This window comes from Neltuma alba, unplaced genomic scaffold (genome assembly GCF_004799145.2).
Source record: "Neltuma alba isolate B1F8T4 unplaced genomic scaffold, ASM479914v2 tig00012665_pilon, whole genome shotgun sequence".
NCBI classification, from domain to species: domain Eukaryota; kingdom Viridiplantae; phylum Streptophyta; class Magnoliopsida; order Fabales; family Fabaceae; genus Neltuma; species Neltuma alba.
Window position 1 is genome coordinate 44813 of NW_021637098.1, and position 24076 is coordinate 68888.

The window sequence follows — 24076 nt, forward strand, 5'->3', positions numbered from 1 at the left end:
TTTGTTGGCTCTTAATTTCCATTGGCTGTTTTAGAGGAAGGATGCTCATGCATTGATCCCGGCAGAAATTTCACAATTCTTAAAAAGTAATTAAGAAAAAAAAAATCCATATAATTTCTGTTAGCCCAAAAAAAAAAACTGAATCTTGCATTTCCAATTTTTTCAATGTTTGATGATTCTCTATTCCCCAATTATATTTTTAAACTTAAAAAAAACAATTTCATGTGAACAATAATAAAATGAAAATAGGAATAAAACGGTAGCCAATATTGATAAAATAAGACAAGCATATGCCACTATGTTTCTTATTACAAGTCACTTATATCCTAAAAATTTATTTCAAAATGTAAGTCACTTGTAATATAATTAATGATCTTTTTTCAATTTTATCCCTATTAATTTAATAAAAAATTAATTAATATGTAGTTTGTCCCCTCCCTCTCTCTCCCTCTCAACTTTTAATAAGAGTAAATATGAAAAAAATAGTTAATTTAATGTATTTTTTAGTTTCCGGGTTTAAGATACAAGTAACTTATAATAAAAAACATAATGGTGTTTGACAAGACCATTATGAAAAGGAGTAGACATTTATCTTTAGCTAGAAATAATACTAATTCTGGTAAAAATTATTTTAACTTCCTGTATAAGTAAGAATATTTTTAAATTATTGATAACAAAAAATAATTTGGTTAATTATTTCAACAAAGAGTATACATCTCATTTGAATTTTTTTGAATTATGGAACAGTCATAATTTAAATCTTTGAAAATAATTAAGATTTCATTATATTTGTAAACAAATTGAGGCATCATTATGCGGGAAAAAATTTGCATCGTTTCTTAAACAATTTTTCCAGAATTTTGAGGATTGCAATAACGTGAGGCATTGCAGTTACCTGTAGGATGACATGGATCTGCCAGCGATTGGAATGAACATCGGTGGGGAAGCTAGATTGGAATTGCAGTTTGATTCAAATCTTTCAATTTCAATTCAATATTTTCTATGTCTTGCTCAAAACCCTGTGACTGTTGCTTTTTTTAAGGTTTCAGTGTAACTCTGGATCATTCCAATTTTATCGGATGTTACCGGGGGGACAGGCTTCAATGTAACTGCAAAAAGCAGAAAACATATTATATTCCCATCCATCAACAAATATTCTCCCTTTTCAAAAGGAAGAACATAAAAGGATTCCACACCATTGATGTGCGAAGCACAGCATCTCATCACGAGCCATACAACAAGGAAAGAAAAATTACAGGTCCATACTCCCCCCCCGGGAACAGTAGATATCCACGGTGATTAATTGCTTATGAAGAGTTAATCATTGAACCATCACCCAAAAAAGAGAGTTAATCATTGAACTGTTCTATATTATGTTAAAAAGAAAAGTAATCCTTGCATATATAGTTGCAGTTCTATCCTTGGAGAACATGACTAAGGAGAGCAGGAGGTTCTTTACATCGGACTGGAGTATGAGGAGTGAACATATCTATTAGGCGGCTAAGGAATATGCTAATCCACATGTTTGAGAATCAGTTTGTTTCCTTTGCTAATCCATTTATATGTAAGGATTTGATTAACACTATGATGTGTTCTGATTAACACCACATTTGTTGTGTCAGCTTGCTAATAATATTTCAAGCATGATTAACAGAAATATGACAATTCAATGGATCATTAATCACTTGCTGTCCCTGCAAGGAGTGCATGATAATTTTTCTATTTGGCTACATCATGGCTCTATTTAGTTAGGTGAAATAAGATCAAATAATGAAAATATTCACCCGGAACTTTTTAGCATTTTTTATTCTCTAAAACGTCCATGATTGATTAAAAAAATATTAAAATATGAATCATTTGAATTTTCAACTGAACCAGAGGCGACTACATGAGTATTTTTTAAGGTTAAGTTACATCTTTTATCACTCAAAGTTAATGAAGCAATAATTCTGTAATTTACACAATTTAACAAACAGCCATCAAAATGTCGTTGAACAGGGTATTCAAGCGGATAAGTAATGAATGAGCCCAAGTGTCATACAGCTATGTTTGCTTGTGAACTTTGCTTTGAAGCAGTGTTTGAAAATTATGCAGCCAAAAGCAAGAGGATCAAGAAAACATCATTTTTTTAATTATACTGATCAATAAATTGATAATTAACATTGTGATTGATATGTGTGTGTGTGTGTGTGTGTGGAAATCATCTCCACTAACCACAGTCGGGCCATTGAATTTGAGACCTGGTCACCTGGTAATGGAAAGCACAACTTCGGCGGTCCTTGTTCTCTCCATTTGGAAAACAGAACAAACCAACAAACGTGTCATTGTTTATTAATGACAAGAATACTGTCGGTTTCCGTGTATTAAAGACTCAATGAAACTGACAATAAAATCCTACTCAGAGAAACGCAACTTTGCACTTTTGCGTATCCCACCTTGCGCCTCTTCATCCTGCATGCCTAATTAATTGAACCGCACTTTAGTCAAACCCCTTCGTAATCTTCTTTTCCTTCTTTGATCCTTTCTTCTTCTGAGTTCTTTAGACCCCTTCCGTATCGATAAGGAGGATCTATGCGTAAGAATCTGAAAAGAAGATATGAGGGAATGGGTCCATGTTGCTGTGGTGGCAGGCTCGTTGGGATGTGTTTCAACCCTTTTACTGGTTTGGATTTGGCGATGGTGTTATCACAAACAACGTAAAACTTTCGTTGAACCAGTTAGTCTGCAATCAGGTATTACTAGACTCCATCAGGGGAATTATCATGAGTTTGGTGGTGGGGACTCTAGAAAACCTCTGTTCAACTGGTCTGATCATCCCTCCCTAGCTGCTGATGCTGTAGAGAACGGCTGGTCTCGATTTGGTTTTTCGGGCTACAAGACCTGCGTATCGTCTCCACCGAAAAGAACAGGACTTTTGGGATTGGGAGTGTGCGGTTCTGCTTCAGGTGATCACGGAAGTGAAGAAATAGAGGCTGAGATAAGCTGGGAAATGTGTCAGGGATCGGTTGACTTCATGCAAAAGATAAGATTGAACCCTGGCCTCAAAAGGATTCATCCAAATAATCCTTCCGTGAGTGTTTTCTCTGTGATAAGGACGGCTCTGCCTCTGCCCGGTCCTCCTTTGGGAAACGACTCTTTCCCACAAGAAGCTTATTTTGAAATCACGGTTCTATACGCTTCTGGTGCTGATGATTATGAATGGGATGGTAAGAACAAAGAAGGGGAGAGGATTAAACTCATCCAAGAATATTCAAATTCTAAAGGGAACCACATTGAAGAAATGAGAGTCGTCGAAGGTATAGAGAAGGAAAAGCGCGAATCTGCGATGTTCTCAGTGGGGTTAACATCAGGAGACTTTGCTCCTCTGAAAACTCCGGGCAGCTACGCAGGAAGCATCGGGTTCAACTCAAACGGTTCTGTCTTTCTTGAAGGTAATGTCAGGTCCCTCGTGTTGCTTTCAACGTCCATTCAATTACAAGCAAATTACAGTATTTTTTAGGATAGATATCTTTTCTGTTTGGATCTATTGATACTATAACAAACATTCAAGAATCATATTTAGGCGGACACCTTACTGACGTGGTACTGGGTATGTTGCTTGCAGGAACGAAACTGGTAATGGAATCAGAGAAAGTAGAGTGGGTAGGAAGTAACAAAGTAATAGGTTGTGGATATGATCCGAGGATGAAGAAGGTTTTCTTCACAATGGGATCTGAATTGGTGCATGTAATCCAGTGCTATTCAGAGGAATTTGGTGCACCACTGTATGCAACATTAGCTGCAAATATAGACATAACGTTATTGGTGAATTTTGGGCAATGTGCATTCAAGTATGGACCTGCAAATGTACAAAGAACCCCTAATCCATGCTTTATAGCCCCTCTAGTAAATCCTCGTCCTACTGCTACCCTGGGCTACGATGATAGCAAAGAGCTCTTCTCTATGGGAAGAATTGATCCTCAGTGGCATCATGTGGCTACCCCTAAAGGAAGCCACAATAATAATGGGGTCGTAGATTTTGATGACGAGTCTGAGGCTGATCTATTTGAAATCGTCTTGGATCGTTCCCAAAAAGTCCCAACCTCACCATTCTAGCTAGCTTCAGTGGCTCAAGTGTTATGTTTGTTCACTGTTTCTCATCATCTTGGTGAGGTTTTAGGGCAGCCAACTCCTTTATTATTATTTTTAACAGATCATTTTAGTGCACCCAGAAACTGGTTCATATCCATGGAACAATTTGCTGTCATCCATTGCGAAGGCTCTAATTTTCTTGTCTTCCGCGTACGACCCAATAAGTCATGTAAATTTATTTTTATCCTTTTCCTTCTTCCTATCTGTTTTTTGTGGGCTGATCTGTGTATTGGGAGAGAACCGTCCTTCCCTGTGAAATTTGTTCTCAGAGGTTATTTAGGAAACAAGTGGATACATTCTGATGTATAAACTAGCAATACGTATGCTTAGCTGATTTGCATGATAGTGACGCCAACACCGACTCTTGAATTATAATCATAAGAAAAATTTGGAAAGGAGAATTCGGATTCATTAATTTAATTGTTCCATTAATATGTGTGGCGCAAGAATAAAACAAAAACCACTCCATTATTCTAAAAGCCTTTTCAACGTCACATGAAAGGCCGAGTGGGAAATTTTCTATCCTATCATTACGAATATATAGTACGATACCGATGCGGCAACAAATTGGTTTTTTTTTTTGGGGGGGGGGGGGATCAGGGCCTTATCGCGTGTTTAATATGGTGAAAGGATAAACAAATGTTTACACGATTATTGCCAGCATGTCACAGCATAAAAACCACAATTATTGGTCATAGCGTATCATTAACGTACAATTACAAATCTTAGGCGTGAATCATGACGGTTGACAGAACATTAGGCCACGTTTACTTCCGAGAAGGCTGACCTATGGAAGGATTGCGTTCTGGTGACTTCATCGGTGACCGAAGCTATGTCCAGTGAGCAGACCGCAAATTTGAATCCGCGCCTTTCAGGTAGCTTCGCGTCTTCCGGCAATGGCTATCTCGCTGGCTTTATCTTCTCCAGCGCACTCATCCTTCTGGTTTTGGGATTCTTTTATTTGTATTTTGATTGAATTTTCATCTTGTATATGGTAACTCTTTTTCGATTCTGGTTTGTACAGCCGATTTTTTCATCTGCTTGATTGCCACTGAGGACGGAGAAAACTGAAGGTAGGTTGAAAAAATACGTAGCTAAGGGCATGCGAATAGTTTTACTATTATTTCTATTTAATTAATATTGAACCAAATGAATTTACCATAATCATCATTCCATTCTAATGCATTTCTGTTTCCAATATCATACCATAGAACCCTTAATCTTGAACGATGAATCTTTTAAGGAGAGATTAAATAATTCTTTGTTTTTATTATCATTTTTTTAACAAAATATAGCACCATTAGGAGAAGGAGCGACATCTGGATGTCATTCTTTCTTGGGCCTTTTACCGAATGCTCATGAGTAGAAGCCATGCACCCCTTATTCTACATCTAAGTTCATCAGGCAACACAAATATGGATACCATGAAATATCGAATTCTAAAAATTGCATAAATTATCAACAACCACAGAACACCCCCCCCCCCAAAAAAAAAAAATCCGCTTGCATCTCAAATTTGCTCAACAAGCCATGGAGACGGTACTTGATGTTTAGATGCTTCAGTACAGGGCAAGAACCGGAGAATGTGCCGCGTTCAATTACGATCACTCAGCAATAATGCTGCAACCCTTTTCAATGATTCAGATGCTTTATGAAGATCGGATTCTGAATGCGCTGCAGAAACAAATAATCTAATTCCAACAGGCAACCGACATGTGTCCAAGGTTGATCTCTTGGAAGTGACCACAAATACAGAATCTTCTTTCAAAACCTGTAAGTAAATATCTATTAGGCACAAGCAAAACTGATATTGAGGCATTGCATTGTCAAACAACATTCCTTACACGCTCGGCAATATCTTCAAGCAAAGACAGGTCGCCTTTCATGGAACCGGTTGACTTCTCTAATCTCAAATAAACAATTGGCGACTCTGGATTACTCGCTATTGTTAAGCCTGTTATATTCGATAATCCTGCAGGAGTAGTCCAATGATTCTCAAATGCGAAAAATAAGATCAATGGTCCGCAGTGAGAGTGAGCGTGAGAGAGAGGATACTTTAAAACAATCGGATGATAAGTAAAATCTAGAAGATGGGCACTGTTCCGCGATAAAAATTAGTTGAAGAACTGGCAGGGAGAGCAGGGATCACCTTTCCACAATATAGCAACATTATTTTTCAACTTAGTAATAAGATTGGGATTTTCCTCCAAAATGTCAACAGCTGTAATTGCGGCACTAGCAAGATATGGAGGAAGTGAAGCAGAAAAGACATAGCCAGAACTACTCAGTCGCTGCCAAGACAGAAAACACGTTAAAATATCAGTGCTTTAGAAAGGATGAGAAATAAACTCTGGCATCGAATATACTACTATACTGCATGGCGGAAACTCAGACGACGCATTACTTCATCATACAATTTTTACACTTCATGAGTTATATTGAGGACGATAAAATGGAAGGAAAAAATTAATAAATAATAGCTTGGGAAATAAATCTTTGATTCTCTTGCTTCTACTTCATTGTCATAATCAAACCTATTACTAAGAGTGCTATCATCTTACAAGACACTTCCATACCTGGTGATCTATAACTCTTGCACTTCCAGTGCAGAATCCTCCTTCTGTGGCTAATGCATGTCCCATAGCAGCAGTTATAATATCTAACTTCTCAACCTGCAATGCATAACCATAAATTGCAATTCAGAATATATGAACACTCATACTCAGTGCACATACACCAGCACCTGGGGAGGGGGATGGGGAGAGTGAGAGCGAGAGAGATTTTCATCACGTACTGGAACTTTATAAAATTCAGTGAGACCCCTTCCAGAACTTCCAAGCACACCGATTGAGTTGCTCTCATCCAACAAAACACGGAAACGGTATTTCTCCTTCAATCTAATGATCTCATCCAGGGGTGCAATTTGGCCAGAATTCTGAAGATAGAATAGAAAAGAAAAAGTTGTCAAAAGGTATGGGTCAAACAGGTATGGCGTTCATAGACTGATAGTAGTTGAAAAGAATCATTACAGTAACATATGAATAAGAAAGACAATGTAAGCAGTAATAGTTTTTGAAACGATGAAATTGTGATAGATGTAGATCTCATTGTAACAATTATTCCACATACAAATTTAGCATTCTAGACCCCATAAGGACCATTTGAAGAAGTAAGTATAACCCAAACAAATTGAGGTGAACAAGGCCGGATGGTTGGCTTGAAACATCAGCAGAAGGCTATTTGCATCTAAATAATAGCATTTTTCTTATCAATCATCCCATACTAACTGTTCGTTCATTTGTTCTAATGAATCCCTTTGTATCTATAATTTGATTGACTAATATAACAAACCAGCAACGGTGTGGTGCAGTGCTGCCTGATGCGTCTGATCAATAGAATAAGAAAGGAAAAAATTGGAATGTTCCAAGGCTCAAACTTGTTAATTCAATCCTTCATAGATATATTCAATCTGCAATAGCTAATCATCCTATTATCATCGTAAATATATACCAGCCATTCATATAGGGTGATATACAACGTGCAACAAGAAGCCAGCAACAAGCAGACACCTCATCTAAATAGCAGAAGGTACATCCTCTCTCTATGATAGCTGATTATGTAGAATGTATAGATAGAAAAACACAAGTTAGAAGTGTAAAGCTAAGGTGCAATGCATGATAGACAAGATCTACCTGGTAGACAGCTTCAATAACAATATAACGCCTCACTTTCTTGGCTCGCTTGCTTCTTGTACTAATTTTCTCCAGAGTTTCTCTTAAAGAATTCATGTCATTGTGCTTGAAATACACCACTGTGCTTCTAGAAAGATAAAGCCCATTCTGTATCCCCCAGTGGACTCCTTCATCCCTGTAAAAGACCCCCTTGTATGCAAAAGTTAAACCCTCAATAATACGAAAACTAGCCAAAAAGCTTCAAATGTGTGCCAAAGGCTGCCTCAGATCATCAGGGTTTACTGGGTCAACTACACTGCCTCTGAATATCAGAGAGTTTATCACATTGACATTTTAACTAGGGCTTTTAACTCATGGATAGACACAATCAAATACAGCTCTTGCTTTATTGTTATCAAATCAGCATAAAGAAGCAGAAGAATTGAGAAATAAAGCACTTTGGCCCAACAAAAATTTTGAGATAAACGGCTCGGCTATCACATCAGCAGTGTTTGGCTATCACTGCTCTCTATAATTGTCTGAAGAGGAGGCAAAACTGGACAGAACCATATAGCCAATAGTCAGAGTTTATGCTTACACAACAATAATATCTCCTTTTTTAGAGAAAGCAGGAATTGCACTGAACATGGTGGAAAGTCCATAAGAGTAGAGAATTGAATCAGGGGTTCCCAAAAACTTTGCTATTCTGGCTTCACAGTCAAGGTGCACGTCTGGGGAAAACAAAGTAGCACAAGAGAACAATCATTTACCACTAAAGAACTTTGTTTTTAAATTTGAATCTACTTTAACAATGAACCTTACCAATTGTTCCATAAAACCCACGAGGACCACAAGAACCAACACCATATTTCTCAAGAGCAGAAGAGCAGGAGTCCTGAAATAGAAAGTTGCAATGAGTGCACTGTGTTATAGCAGTATAAAAACAGAAGAAATGTATCAGGGATGCATGGAAAGTTTTCTTACAAGCAGCTTCTTATGACCTATCAACCCAAGATAGTTTGCTGAAGCAAAATTCACAACTTCTTTACCATTAATTATGGCATGTGGCCCTGCAGCACTGCAAGAAACATAACTCATCTCAGCAGCAGGAAGATACAGGTAGATAATTGGCTGTTTTTTTCCCTGATAATCCTATATGTAAACTTACATAACACAATGAATCCACATCATGACATTTATCTGTCAAGACCTTAAATCATCTTATACACTCAATCAACAAAGCAAACAAGAAATATAAATAAAATGTCCAAACATATAAAAGGATTAACATAAATCAGATTTCCCTCAAGAAAAATCAATCACCTCTCTAGCACCGGTGGTTCATACTGCATCTCTTTACTAACATGAGGAATAAGGGGTTCTGGAACCCATTCGTCACACAGCTCATCTATTTCCTGCAGATATTAGGCATGTGCTCCAATAATGTCAAAGTAATAAGATGATAATGAGTAAAATTATTAGATTTCTGGAAGTTTTTCCGAAACATTATCTTGAAATGCACGGTTCGAGGGATTCAAATCATAAATAGTCACCAAATAGGTTATGTTTATCCTGAAAAATAATAATATAACTAGGAATTCCCCATGGACCATAATAGCACGATCTACCAATGTCCATCTTAGCATTGCAGCATTTTTGTTCTAAAGAGTCACGAGTACCAACATATTCAGAAGCAGCAAGTGATGTACAAAAATATGCAATAGAAAGCACAAAAATATGAACAGGCACCTTCTACAAGATGAGAGAAGAAAAAATTACAAACCAGAAGTCAAAATAAAGCACATTGAAACTATTGAGGGACCTGGCCAATGAAAGGAAAAATGTGAATAGGCAGGAAATTTTGAAATAGAATCCTATTCAATTCCCCCTTCGAGCTCTCAATGTCTTCACAAATCCATCAATTGTATTTCCAAGTCAATAAAGAACAAATGAATATGGCATTCAGATCTACCAACCTTATACCAGACCTAAACCTCCAATCATAGTTCCAGTACATACAGATAGATCATGTCATCTAAAAAGATCACAACTGCATGAACAATCATCTCAAAAGCCCAATGCATCAGCAGCAAAGCTATTAATAACTCTTCTGTCAAGGGCAAGTAGTTAATCCCAGACCTTACAAAGAACCTCTATTAAGACCACTGAAAGACAAATCACGAGGGGCCAGTTCTGCAAAGCAGATTCCATTTCAATGTGCAGGAAACTTGAAGGATTATCAACCTAGGAAGTTCTAGAGAGTTCACAAATGAAGATAAAACCCCTACACTAGATCACTAGAACCACTAAAAACCACATTAACCACTTCTACATAAACTTGAAATTATTTTGAAAAAGTTTAAAGCTGATAGAACAACTATTCAAATATGCAACATACTGATCCTCGTTTTACATGAACATAATGGGAGAATTTCCCTACAGTTAGTGGAGTGGCCAAATTAAATTGTTATTGAAAATCACAATTTTTAATCCTCCAGATGTCAAAAATTTCGCACACAATAGATTTGTATGGCCCGTATACACTTTACATAACTGAAACTTCAGTGGTGAGTAAACATAACTGAAACAACATTGTTGATCTAACCTTTTCTGTTAAGGGCCGTTTAGGAGGCTTGTAACTTTTCTGCGAAAGCAGGAAAAGGATGACCACCAGAAGAAGACCTTCCACGAATAAATGTCCTTCAAAGAGAAGATGGTAATAAAGGCAAATCAATTGATCATGCACTGATAAGCCATAGGGTGAAGATATTTCAGTCAAGGATGTGAAAGATTACCGCCAATATGAAAACCAAAAACCACAGCTCGAGCAGAAGGAGCGTCTAAAGCCAATGTCATCCAATTTAACGTAGTGTTTAAAAAATTTAGGACTGGTGAGGCCATCGTATTCTCAATATCTCAAATATCGAAGAAAACCTTGAACGTCATTCTCAATACAGCAGTCCTGCTGGTCAACTTCCCAGACACTCAAAGCACTGTATTTTATGGATACTGCACCTATATGCTGCATACACCGAGACAATTACAAATCTATTAGTTTTTTTTTTCCCCGGTTGGAATTACAAATCTATTAGTTGATCATAAACACATTAGACAATCACAAATGCGGCAGTATAAAGAACAAACAAATGAGAAATTGAACATAATTTGCAGGTGATGTAATACAAATTCCAGTTGAAAAGCACAACTAGGCGAATAAACCATCTGATACCCAGAGCATTTCAAATCAAAATCCCTTGTCTCTCTAAAGGAAAGGAAGTCCAATCAGATGGAAGTTCACATATCCAGGTGAAAAGTTGCGTTCAAACCATTCAGAATAATAACTTAGATTTTTATCAGCAGCTAGAATTAGAATGAATTTATAAAAAGAAAATGCTTCGTTTGGGGATAACATCTAAGCAGGGTCTGCGTGGACAGGGAGAACGACCCCAAAATTTACAAAAACCGTGTATGGCATGACGGCACATAAGTTTCTCCAAAAGTCCACATTTTCACTAGCGCTTCAAAGTAATGCCTCCAAAAACGAGAGCGATAGGAGCATAGAACCAGCATTCCACACATCGAAGGCCAGATAGCGGCCAGCCAAGAACCATCCGCATTCATCGATATCATGATTGTCTCCATAAAACTCGAAGCCCCTATCCTTACTCAAATATGAACTACCCCAATTCAATCCATAACCATTTATCGCAATTTCATCCGAAATCGTAAGATTACGGATGTTCACGATAATCTCACGAGTTTATCTTCAGTGCGATGCATGCTACAGAAACAAGAAGGTTTAGGGATCCGCGCGACGGAACTTAGAACATACCAATAGCACGAAGCAAATGGAAACAATCCGCAATAGATCCAGTCGAACGCCGGCACTTTTGTCGATATTGAACTTACCTGGAGATTGTAATGTGTAAAACAGTGAAGGCGGCTGAGATACGAGGACAATTCGGAGTTTTCTCCTTCCTTCGATATTATGGCACTCCGATAACAGACGAGAGATCTGACCCAAAAAAAAGATAACAAACGAGAGAGGAAGGGTCAAACGATTCTGATTTTGCATCCCCCGTGTTTTTCCTCCCTTAAATACGTTAAAATGTTGATGCTGATGAGGGAGGCCACATCGCCAATCCCTCAATGGTTGTCGCTGTCATGTCACCTTGCCGCTTTGTTCGCTTCAGTGCTGCTATTCAGAAGTTTGATAAGAATTCTCATCTTTTCTGGCCAAAAAAAAAAAAAATTCTCATCTTTCTTTTCTTTTGTTTGGTCACTTCTGGGAAAAATTGACATCTGTTATAAATATTAATACTTCCGATCTTTAATATAAGATCCTATTTAACTTTTATCTTGGTCCTAAATTTAAGACCCCAATCCACTTTGTCTTTCATATTTATATATATTTTTTTCAAAGTAGCTTTTCTAGTAATAAGAATTCTAGTTAATACACTTGATTAACAAAGATATTTTAGGAAAAATCACCTATTTAGGACAAATAACTAACTCAACTTACTTTCTCAATCTCCTTAAATTAGTTAATTGGCTCTTATAATTAGAATCGGAGGTAATACAATATTAAGTATGGATATCCATAACTTTTTAAAAGTTATCTTTTGTCGTTTCACACTTTAACTAAATTAAAATCTTATATAAAGTTAAAAAACTAAAATATATTTTAGCTTTTATTTTATCTCATAGGCATCTACACCTATTTTCCATGTGCTAGATGAAATTCAAAATTTATTAATAGCAAAATTTGAGATGAGCTTTGTATGATTATGATACATTGATATAGTAATAATTAATTAACAAGCTTTAATGGTGTTTTAGTGATCATTGACTTGTGAGCAGTTGATTTGAGAGCGAGGTTGGGACTTCGCGCTTGGCCTTCATTCTTGCATCGTCCTTCTCTGAGGGAGCTGGGATTGAATTTTTGCAGTGATATAGTGAGTATTATATGAAGGCTTTTATAAGAATACTTAATGATGTTAATCTCAGTGCATGGATTGATATCCACGTAAAATATGCGCGACCTTACCTTTCACGATCATTTTGTGATAAAAAATAGAACACATCATCTCAAAAGTGACAGAAACATATGTAAATTTATACAATACTTAATATACTTCTATTAAATTGAGTTAAATTACAAGTATTTTAAAATTGAGTTAATGTTTCGTCCAAAAAAAGTGAGTTAATGACAATAATGATAAAAATTAATTATAAATAATGCATGAAATTACCTATTTAAAGGAACGGAGGATGGGACCAACTGTGGGTTTATCAATAAACTCCTCTGCTTTACTGCCTTGTTGACTAAGCGGAACATAGAAATAGAAATCTTTTGCTTCTCTATGTACCTATATATAAATCCTGATTGTTTTTCACTTGACCAGTTATACGTGCATGATTCAAATTCAAGTTTCCGTGGCATCATCCCCCATGGCGACAACTAATCGAAGCAAATTTTTCATGGCCATATGTTTGAAATCATTGAAAACTGCTGTTTAAATTATTTTTCCATCTAGTTATTAGCAAGAGTTGAGTATTGTGAATCCTTTCAAATGATAAAAGCTTGGAGATCATGTGTCGCTATTTGCTGCCATCAATATCCAAGGTACTTGCTTGCTTATCAATAAGCTATTTCCTGGGATTGATCTTTCACGAGCCAACAGGTAATTATTAAACTGGACTGCTTGGAAGGTTACAAAACTCCTGTCTCTAAAAGACCTAGTTCTGGCAATTGGATTTCTTTTGGCCAACCAAAAAAAAAAAAAGAGAGAAAAGAAAAAGGATGTCTCAAGGACTGCTCCAAGACCTCGTTCCTAACTCTGTCTCCCTTCGCAGCTTACTTTCTGTTTTGTTAAGCGTCCAGGAATGCTGCTGCAGACTGGGTTGATGCCACAGTTTCAAAGGGGGTGGACACTTCGCTCATCTCAGCTAGGGATTCATAGCTTTTGTTTATGGTTAGCATCGCGTGGAAGAAGAAGACGGCGAAGGCAGAGGCCCATTTCTTGTTTGGCAATCAATGTGTGATTTGGTCACATAGGTGATAATGTTATGGAATCATAATCATGGCTCTCAATGAAGCCAGAGCTCCACTTTGATGTGCTTAGAATGAGTGCACAAACACCCAAAAAAACCAAAACAAAAAACAAACTGCTCTAAAGACAATCCAAGCTACCTCAGGTTTCCAATTGTATTCATAATAATAATGATTTTGCTTATCTTAGTTGCATGGCGAGGGATATGGCGGGAAAGGAGCTGCCACTATGCGGTAGCAATTGAAGACCAGGGCGATATAAAAATTGTTGAAAGCATATTATTATTTACAGTATAATACATATTAGGAATATAAATTGAAGATGAGTGCAATATAAAATTATTTAGATGTATACATGCCTACAATTCATACAAAATCCGCGACTTCCATTGCTTAAATCCTATCAATAGGATGCCATTGCGCTACTCGACTCTCTTATATCGTCGATCACTATGGTCTACAGGATTCAAGTCTCGGAAGGGGATAGAGAATGTCAAGCCGCTCCCCTAGTACCCCAGCATGACTGTTCCAAAGACCGAGGCAACGGATAGTCAGAAGTACACTCGCAAGATGTTCCTTAAATTCCTCTAGCATATGCAATCATTAAAAAAAAAAAAAAAAAAAAAAACCGAAACCTTCCCCGCCTTAAGATGCAGAGACCAACTTTAGTACGGTGACGATGCGCAGAGGAACAAGGCATCGCGAAGGTACCCTTTGCCAAAGAGTTAACAACACCAGTAAGCATAGTGCTCCTCTTTGCGATGGATGCTAACAAGGCCACCACACTTCAAACAAATGAAGCTGCTCCCGTCTGAAACAGCATCCAATACTATTTGCGTCCTCCCAGTTTCCGCCAGTATAGATGTCTCGTGAACGTCTGGATTAATCGATGGACCAGAAATGTTATTTGCTGATGTTTCAATATTTACAGGCAAAGCTTCAGCAATGGCACACTCAGCAAACAAAGAAGCCAGTTGATCAACAACAGCATTGTCTCGCAGTTTACTTCTATACAGCTCACGAGCTCGGTCTAAGAACTGAAAGACAGCTTCATCCCCACCTTTTGTCTTCATGGCAACTACCACCTGTTCCAAAATAAAGTAATTATCAGCCAACGAAAAGACTTCCGGTTCTACGGCTTTAAGATGTGTTTTCTCTTTTGCCAAGCATTTTGCAGTTTTCATGGAAGAGTTTTGTGCTTCACGAAAGAGTTTTGTGCTTCACGAATTACAATAGGTAACCTCCTTTATTCATTTGTCTGAGTAGCTGATTCATCGTCATTTAAATTCTAGAGCATATGGGAGCCACAATAAAATTGGCTCATTCCCCAAGGCCGTTTATTGACAATGTCAAGGCTAGAGAAAGAAGACAAAGCGGCTCACAACTCATCACCAAGGTATTATATGTTTCATTTATTTGGCACCTAATTATATTTAGAGTAGAACAGGGATCTTGTAGCAGTAGTCACACACACAGCTAAAAGATAACTAGCATAATATTACTAAAATTGTTATCTACCCACAACATTTGAATAAAGCATTGGAGCAGATAGGCCCTCAGTAGGCATGACCTGATCATGCATCAGTTATTTGAATAAAAACGGTAAGTATCTAGTAGTTCTCCATCTTCAATGATGTAGAAGTTAACTTCTATAAAAGTTTAATTTTGTTTCTACTCAAAATCATATTCACGTCTAACATGTCTCATACATCTGGAAAATATGTATTTAATTAATGTTACGTTGGAAATTAAGAACTTTGGTATCTGCTCTAAGGTGAAGACTTTTGGACCCACAACAGATCACATGTATACTTAACTTTGTCATTCGTATAAGTATTTGGATATCGGTAGGTAGAATCTAGAATGTGCTATTAAGTGAACCAGAATTTTCTTCCATCCCAAATCAGAGTGTTTCCAAGTTCTCAAAATCGAAGTCTTTTGAAGTCCTCACGACACTATTTACAAGGTAGCCAGGTTACCTAAGAATGTGCTATTGGGTTCGTAGTCACTAGTCAGCCAAAATTTTGCACAAGGTTAGCATTCTAATGGTAGGCTTTCAAGATATTGCACCACATCACTTACGGCTGGCAAAACACCATCGTATCAAACAGCCTCAGACTTTTCTTGAAGCATTTTGGGCAACCCATAATTTAATAATTATTTTCGACAATTTTGTTGATATCGTAGTCACTTTTGCTCTAAATTTGTCTTGCCCGAGATATCAAACCATTACTCACGTACGAAGTCCAGTTACCAAGTTCCAAGGCTCCAAAAGCGGTGTGGTTGTATGAAGGCTATCGAAATCATAACGTTCAATCGCGAATTGAATGAAGGGGAAAAAATCAATTCTTTGGGGAAAATCAATTCTTTCTAACATGATAATCTACTTGAATGTTACAGCAACAAGAGCCTCGGATGTATGAAAACCCCTTCAACTACTGACTCGAAACAGCATACAAGAGCGCAATTGTTCAGCAAGAACATTAGAGATCAGATAAACAGAGGAAGGAAATTCTCCACTCTTATAATATATTGACATTGGAAGAGATAACAGAATTATAACCTCAAGAAAAAATCAAATTGAAAGAAAGTTCGAAACTACAAAAATTAAAATAAAATGAGCAGAACAATCAATCGGCAGCCAGCGTAGATTGAAAGAATAGGTAGAAAAGAATAAAGATTACCGCATGGAGAGCTTGGGAAGGCTTGCCCTGATCGATGAGCTGGCGTGCCAATGTGAGTAAATCTCGAATGAAGTCGTTCTGCCCGGAATTAGAGGGCACCGCCACCTCCGGGTTTGACGCCTTCTCCGCCTCAATCATATCGGTGTCCATTTCTGGTTTTCTAGGTTTCTCTTCAAATAATCTTGTTCCAGATGTGTGGCCTCCTCATTCAAGTTTCCGCAGAGACTGAATCTAAACGTTCTGCCCGTACATATGGTATTTTATAATAAATAAATATAATCATCATGCGCTTCGGACTAATGAGGTCATTCTAGCAGATTCTGCGCTGCCATGGCAGTTGGCATCTTCCTCCTTTTCCAGGGAAACGTGGACGATATGTATGGTTCCTTCTCCTAGGCTTAGCCCATAATCTGGCCCAAAACTAAACCAGTTTAGCCCATAGTCTAGCCCATAACTACCCATTTTAAAAGGGAGATCAGTGCGAACCCTCACATTCAACGCATGACTCGGTGTCCATCCATGTCGCATGCCGTATTTGCGTTTGATAATCCGGGAGTGTGAATATAATTTGTGACAAAATTCTCCAACAATGGAAAATTCTTTTGACCCCCTGAAAGAGATAATTGTGGCTCATAAATTTAAGAAACAAACAACCACCAATAATTGCGTTGCATTTTTCAAGGGCGGTGCTTAAGTGGAATCAACTTACATGGGGAAAAAAATGCTAGAGCGGTTTATATATTCACATATTCATGGTTTCCTTGGATAGTAATGTTTATAGTTATGGTGTATCGTTAGAGACAGTTAAATACAAAATTCTATTATCGGCAGCCTTCCTAAATCCTAATAGCAAGTTAGGATTATGTAATACCTAAAGCAAATGAATTTCCAGGAGACTAGTTTTTGCAAAGAGCAGCCACATCACCCATGATTAATGAATAATAATATACTTCTTCCCTGTATTTTTCTATATCCAAATCCAGATCATATTTCTCGTAGCCCTGGCAAACCAACAAAAATGCTCAAGCGTGAGTCAGAAGCCTAGCGAGTGGAATTGACAGAATAGAGCATCGCATGACTCAGGACATTTATGTCTATTCCCTTTGAATCTAACCATCGGCCTGCTTATACAGATCTCTTTCTCTATCCAATATTATATATCATGCAACTAAGCAAAAGCGGATAAAAAGATGATACAAGAAGACGTTAAGACGTGGTGGCGCGTAGGTCCAACGCACTATCCTCCAATAATACAATCTCTTTAATTTCGTGCAGCATCTTCAAGACCTGCCACATAGTGGGCCTCTGCTCAGGAGAGGTCAAGCTACAAGTAGTAGCAACCTCAACAAGCATGTCCATTCTGTTGTCTTCTCCTCCCTTATCTTCCCGCACGGATTTCACCCAACTCACCCTATCACTGGGCACCAAGAGAGGGTGTTCCGAAGGAGGCTTCCCCGTCAAAAGTTCCAGCAACAACACACCATAAGCGTAACGTCAGATTTCGGGTTTGGCTGGTGATTCGGATTGCGGTCTCGGGCGCTCTATACGCAGCGGAATCGGGATCTTCATGGAAGCTGGAAGGGTTGGCCAACATGGAGAGACAGTAATCAGTATGCACGCTTCAAAATCAGGGCCCAGCAAAACGTTGGAGGACTTTAGATTGCCATGTACTAGTCTCCAGGCTTGGTGGATGTAGGACAGCCCTTGTGCGACGTCCTCTGCTATCTTCAAACACGACGTCCAGTGCAATGGCCTTGCCCTGCTTGATCTTGAACCTGCGTCCACCCCACCGTTAGTCAACACTTGCTATTCCCATTTTGACAACCAGTCACCCGCTAATCACTAAGTTTTGGTACACATCGAAAACCCTACACGTGCAGCAGAGATTTAAAGTCATGCGATGTATGAATAACTGAATATCATACATGGGACCCAGAAGGATATGGGAATCCCGTTCAATGCTTGCTTGAGGACGTAATCATAATAAGTAGGCAAACTGGGTCCGCCCCTGCACCGAGGGTGCCCGTGAATTTAAAGCTCAACTCGTTGCACAGAGCTTGTCCAGCGACGACACCATTGGATGGCTCCAGTCAATGTTCGTACAATGTGAAGATTTAAGAAAGGTCCTAAGGCCATTTGTCCACTGTAGTCAACAACCATGCACTAATAACTGGGAGCCCTAAGAGATGCTTGCTTGAGGACGTAATCATAATAAGTAGGCAAACTGGGTCCGCCCCTGCACCGAGGGTGCCCGTGAATTTAAAGCTCAACTCGTTGCACAGAGCTTGTCCAGCGACGACACCATTGGATGGCTCCAGTCAATGTTCGTACAATGTGAAGATTTAAGAAAGGTCCTAAGGCCATTTGTCAATGTAGTCAACAACCATGCACTAATAACTGGGAGCCTAAGAGACAGCTTATCCTGTTTACTGGTAAGTGGTCAGGATTAGGAATAAATTCTGACCGTGCGATAGTGAGAAAGAAACGGAGCAATCGACAGAACGATAGACGACAAGGTCCCGGAGTGACGCCTGAGTCATCTCATATAAAGTAACATTAGTCACCTAGCTTAAAATATATTCAAAAAAGCATTTGTTATGTAGCATGCAGCAAGATTCTCGGGTTTCAAAGCTCAGGTGCTATCAAATCCGAGAAATGGATCACATGTGAAGGGAATTTCAAAAGATTTTTCATGAACTCCACGTCATTACCTGTTTGAATTTTTTCGGCAACATCAACAGCACTTTCAAAATTAAATAGCAACCCGCAAATCAAGGAAACACAAACAAGTATGCTCTGGACTTGTGAGATAGCAACCCGCAAATCAAGGAAACAAACAAGTATGCTCTGGACTTGTGAGAACTAGTTCAATGTCGCCGAACCTTGTGATTGATTCATCTCACCGACCGGAGAAGGATGCACAGATAGATCATAGATATTTACTAAAGCACCCAAGTCGGAAATGGAGAAACTTACCGTGTACGAGGGAGGAAAAGACTGCCATTAGGCTCGTAATCATAGATAAGAAGCCTCTCTTCCCGGGCATGAAAATAGGCCCTAAGGGGGACCAAATTGGGGTGGCGAAGCCCGCCTACTGATTCCATATGACTATCAAAGATTTCCTTGGTTGAGTCCGCAGCCATTTTAGTAGCATCGAGGCGCTTCACAGTGACAATCAAACGGTTATCTAAAACCGCTTTGTATGTAGTCCCAACGATCCCTCCCCAAAAGCTCCGCAGAGGCTCTCATAAGCTGATCCAGCGTATAGAGCTGCGCCTCCCCCGCACAGAACATTAAATTTCTTGTACGGTGGACGAATCAACCCGTCAACGCCGTGGACTTGGGCACTCTGACCAAGCTGCACCGCCGGCGGCGGCGCTGTCACGAGTGGTGCCGCTGGTGCAAAGAAAGGTGCGCTTGGATGGCATTCTTTGCGGATGATTTCGCCGCAGAGGCCTGGGTTTTGAGAGAAGGGGGTGGGTCCCAAACGCACTAAAGTGGGCGTAACAGGAATAGGTCCGAAAAAGTTGTTACCAGAGACGTCGAATGTTCGGAGAGAAGACTGATTGAAAGGAGGGATGGAGCCATTGAATCTATTCCAGCCGAGACGGAGGTAGTAGAAACGGTCTAGCTTGGTTAAGTAGGTAGGGATGGGGCCTGAGAGATTGTTGTGAGAGAAGTCCAACGTGCGGAGCCTATGGAGGGTGAGGATTGAGGGAGGAAAAGAACCCGTGAAGTGGTTGTTATCGAGGAAGAGGCTCTTGAGGTTGTGGAGACCGGAGAGATCAGGGATGGGTCCAACGAGAGAGTTGTTCTGCAAACTGAGCACCCGGAGCTGGTCAAGACGAGACAATGTGTTGGGAGCGAAAATACCACCGAGATCTAAACCCTGAAGAACGAGACGCTCCCACTTTCTGTTTTGCATTGCATTGAGGCGGCAGAATCAGGAGGCGGCAGAATCAGGAGGAAAAATCGGAGGAAGTGCAGGTGGAGGATGAGGCAAGAGAGGCCTAGAAGGAGGCAACAAAGGAGCAAAGTGAAAATAACAGAAACGAAGACAGAAATAACAGCAAGTTTTGAACTTGAAGTGGAAAGGAGAAATGATCTTGTTCGAGCATTGCAGAAGACGGAGGGGTAAAAAGAAAAAATAATGCGAAGAGGAGTATATACTTCGCAGGAAGCAATCTGAGGGAGTCAGTATCCTCTGGGTTCAGTTCAGGAAGCAAGTGGGGATAGATGGCAAGTCCATAATTGTCATGGTTTACAGAGCTAGAGGACTAGAATAGGTTTTGTTGTTTTTCTTTTTAAATTTTTTAATTTTTTAAGTTCGTGAAAAGCAAGATTACAGTTTACAGAGACCGAAGAGGAGGCTCGCGGTGACAGAAGAGAAGCGAGCAGTACGTGACAAAAGGGAATAGGAGCAGCTGTCTCGCTGCATTAGCTCAGAAATCACGTGACAAAGGATATCGGAGCAGCGTTCTAACCAATCAACTATTTGTATTATAATATATGGATATAGTGCATTTTAATAAAACATCTTGCCGTGGGGAAGTTGCCTCCTCAACTCTCAAGCAAGTCTATAAAATTGGGAGAAAACCCACTTGATCGGGAGAAAAAGGTCTGGAGAAGACACGTGAGAGATATTTATTTAGAAAAACAAAATGGGAAAAATCCGGTCATTATAAAGATTGGGTTATTAATCCACCAAACTTAAAAAGAATCTGAAAAAATTTAAAGTCTTGTAGCTTGAATTATTCCAACTACTTGAAATTGATACCTCTAATGAAAAAAAATGTAGTTTAGAGATAGAGGTGGCGTTTTAATTTGGAAAGATTGAAATGGGAATGGGATGGCAGCTTCAAAATGAACAAGATACAGTATGAGGTAATGTTGATGCGATGGTTGGTTTGGAAGGGCAGAGTGTGGTTTTGCGTGAGGTTTGGAGGGTATGGGCGGTGGGGGCATGTGAGGGGCCATTCCCAGGGACATATCCTTCCAGGGCGCAGGGCGCAGTAAATTTCATGGCAACGATGAAAACTATAAGTTAACCACCATGCTGTACGACTCTCTCCGCCCCATAACGTTTTCCCCCCCTGCCCAACGGTCAACTCCCCACTTCCCTCCCCACATGTGTTCCTCTTTTCTCCTCCCTCTCTCTACACACAGTACACTGTACACACAGAAAAAAGAAAGGGGGAGGGGGGAAAAGGAGTCTGCCTAGTGTGCTACGTAAGAGGAGCACGATGTCTACCCTCTGCAGTTCCAGTCAATCATATATTTTTGGGACCGAAAAATCCTGACTTTGTTAAAGATGCGTGATGCGTCCATTCACGAGAGCCACAGTTTCGAGGAAGGAATTGTTTATGTCCCATCGGTTTACTTGAGGAGTTTTGCCCTCTTCATATCGGTCCCCTTGCTACGAAAAATGTATCTATCTGGGACCTGTGTGCCCACCTTGTTCACTGGACCAAGTGATTCGCTGGGCTTTTCCCTCATATTACATCCAGCAACACTAATAAGTGAACAAAAATTAAAGACTACGGATCCCAGCTCAGCCCAGCCCAATAGTAAAGGAATAATGATGAGAAAATAACAGGAGATGTTCAGGTTAAAAAAAACACACGAGATGTATAGCCTGCATTCGAAAGTAGAGATTGTGAAGAGATCTGGCAGTGCTGGGTGAAAATGTGTTGGAGCCGGATAGCCCACATGTGAGAGATTTGGTCTTAAAAGTGAAACCAAAAAAAAAAAAGATGACAGGACCCAATGCGGCCTACTAAATGAATGCAGCCCATGGATACATGTTATGCTTGGCAATTAGTAGTGTGTTATAATCACTCGTCACTGCCTTGGGCCCAGTCCCCCAGCACCCCTCAGGCCTTCAGCCGCATATTTGGGTGAAGCTTTCCCCGATAGCTCCCGTAATGAGGAGAAGAGGAGAAATTTTCTTCTGAGCCTTAGTAAGATATATAAATTATAAAAGAAAAATTATTGTACGATCCCATATAAACAATTTAATCATTAAAATCCCACAACAAGTGAGCAGCATACAGTAACAAATTTTAAGTGAGCCGCATAATAATTTTTCTAATTGTAAATATGTTAAGTGGCCTCAAAATTCGGATCTCTGTGCTTGAGTAGCAATAAAGCATCACGTAACTTGGGCATCTTTCAGAAATTATTGCTACCGTATAATGAATTTTAAAGAAAGTCCTGCTCTTTAAAATGTATTTTTGCCCATACGTTCATGGGTCAGAGGTTTTATGTTCGCATCATTTGTAGATATATCCTAGCCGTGGGAAAAGGGCGCCAAAGTCAGGACAGGAAGGGGGGGGGGGCTGTCAAAGTATCTTCTGAATCTTTAATCCCTTTGTCGCTATATCTCTTCCATTAACACCTCTGATGCTTGATGATTTGATGCTTTCTAGAACCACATTAAGAAACCCAAAAAAAAAAAAAAAAGGCCGGAAACGAGAGGAATTTTGTTACTTGTCCATAAACATTAATCACAATCATTTCTCGATCGGCTATGGTTGTACGTAAAGGCGCCTGCCTCTAATCCTCGCAGAAATGTCATGAGGAACACGAGATAATGAAACTTTTAGTCCCGTGTCTTGGTTATATAGATTTGATCCTTAAAATTTAAGTTTTATCAATCAATTCTATAGAACCTTGTGATCATGCATAATTGATTCAAGCTGTTAAGGGTGAAAATCTATGAGAACTGCGGAAAAAATTGTTGGTCTGACAAGATAAAATGTGAATATGAAGTCATGTTTGAAATTCTAGACACTCGATTGATAAAATAAACTTCAGGAGTGTTTCACCAAAAACAAAAAAAATAAATAAAATAAAATAAACTTCAGGAGTGAACTGGTAAGTCTCTCTCTGTTTTTTTTTTTATTATTTTTATTTGAGGGGAGGGGGGAGTTGTAGCTAAAAACGAGTATTGTGAACAAGAATTTTAGTTAGGAGCGGAACGGAAAGTATTTGAGGGTTGAGAAAGGAACCAGTGGGATGGAATGAATAAGGGAAAATTACAAATAAAGACCCTCTAATATATAAAATGACAATCAGGGACCCTAAATTTGAGAAATTGCTCACAAGGACCCGGTCTCAATTTGTAATTATGAAATCATGGCCAAATTACCAAAATACTCCTCTTAATTTTTTTTTTTAAAAATGACACCAAATCATGGCATCGGAGCTCCAGCGGCTGGCAGAGCTCCGGCGGCCGGATTCCGGCGAGGCAGTGGTGTTGTTTTTTAAAAAAAATAAAGAGGGGTATTTTGGTAATTTGGTCATGATTTCATAATTGCAAATTGGGACCGAGTCCTTGTGAGCAATTTCTCAAATTTAGAGTCCCTGATTGCCATTTTATATATTGGGGGTCTTTATTTGTAATTTTCTCAATGAATAAGGGGAGGGGGAGTGGTTGAGGGAGTGGACAGATAGGAGTGGTTGGGATGGGAACAACATAGAAGCTGATGAAGAATTAATGCAAGTGGGTTGGGGGAGCAACATCAGCTCCCATACTG

General features: G+C 39.1%; 3 protein-coding genes and 1 pseudogene across 4 annotated transcripts; 1 reads left to right on the plus strand and 3 right to left on the minus strand.

Annotated features, from left to right (window-relative positions):
- The first annotated feature begins 2082 nt into the window (after positions 1 to 2082).
- On the plus strand, positions 2083 to 4476 carry LOC114729705 (uncharacterized). The gene is made up of 2 exons (XM_028916739.1): positions 2083 to 3431; positions 3605 to 4476. The coding sequence occupies exons 1-2, from the start codon at positions 2597 to 2599 to the stop codon at positions 4093 to 4095; spliced, it is 1326 nt and encodes a 441-aa protein (XP_028772572.1). The 5' UTR covers positions 2083 to 2596; the 3' UTR covers positions 4096 to 4476.
- Positions 4477 to 5384: 908 nt separating this feature from the next.
- On the minus strand, positions 5385 to 11895 carry LOC114729704 (long chain base biosynthesis protein 1). Of its 2 annotated transcripts, none has more exons than XM_028916737.1 (13): positions 11712 to 11895; positions 10598 to 10824; positions 10408 to 10502; positions 9126 to 9217; positions 8787 to 8880; positions 8625 to 8697; positions 8401 to 8533; positions 7824 to 7998; positions 6926 to 7066; positions 6708 to 6803; positions 6281 to 6422; positions 5976 to 6103; positions 5385 to 5902 (listed from the first exon to the last, which is right to left on the minus strand). In XM_028916737.1, exons 2-13 carry the CDS (start codon positions 10701 to 10703, stop codon positions 5726 to 5728), a joined length of 1452 nt encoding a protein of 483 aa, XP_028772570.1. In that variant the 5' UTR covers positions 10704 to 10824; positions 11712 to 11895; the 3' UTR covers positions 5385 to 5725. The 2 variants fall into 2 exon arrangements, with proteins under 2 accessions (XP_028772570.1, XP_028772571.1); XM_028916738.1 differs by having other exon boundaries at positions 11635 to 11718.
- Positions 11896 to 14528: 2633 nt separating this feature from the next.
- LOC114729712 (uncharacterized) lies at positions 14529 to 16800 on the minus strand. Its single transcript, XM_028916746.1, has 2 exons — positions 16539 to 16800; positions 14529 to 14939 (listed from the first exon to the last, which is right to left on the minus strand). The coding sequence occupies exons 1-2, from the start codon at positions 16686 to 16688 to the stop codon at positions 14580 to 14582; spliced, it is 510 nt and encodes a 169-aa protein (XP_028772579.1). The 5' UTR covers positions 16689 to 16800; the 3' UTR covers positions 14529 to 14579.
- Positions 16801 to 17566: 766 nt separating this feature from the next.
- On the minus strand, positions 17567 to 20463 carry LOC114729701 (probable inactive receptor kinase At5g67200; annotated as a pseudogene).
- Between the last annotated feature and the right edge of the window lie 3613 nt (positions 20464 to 24076).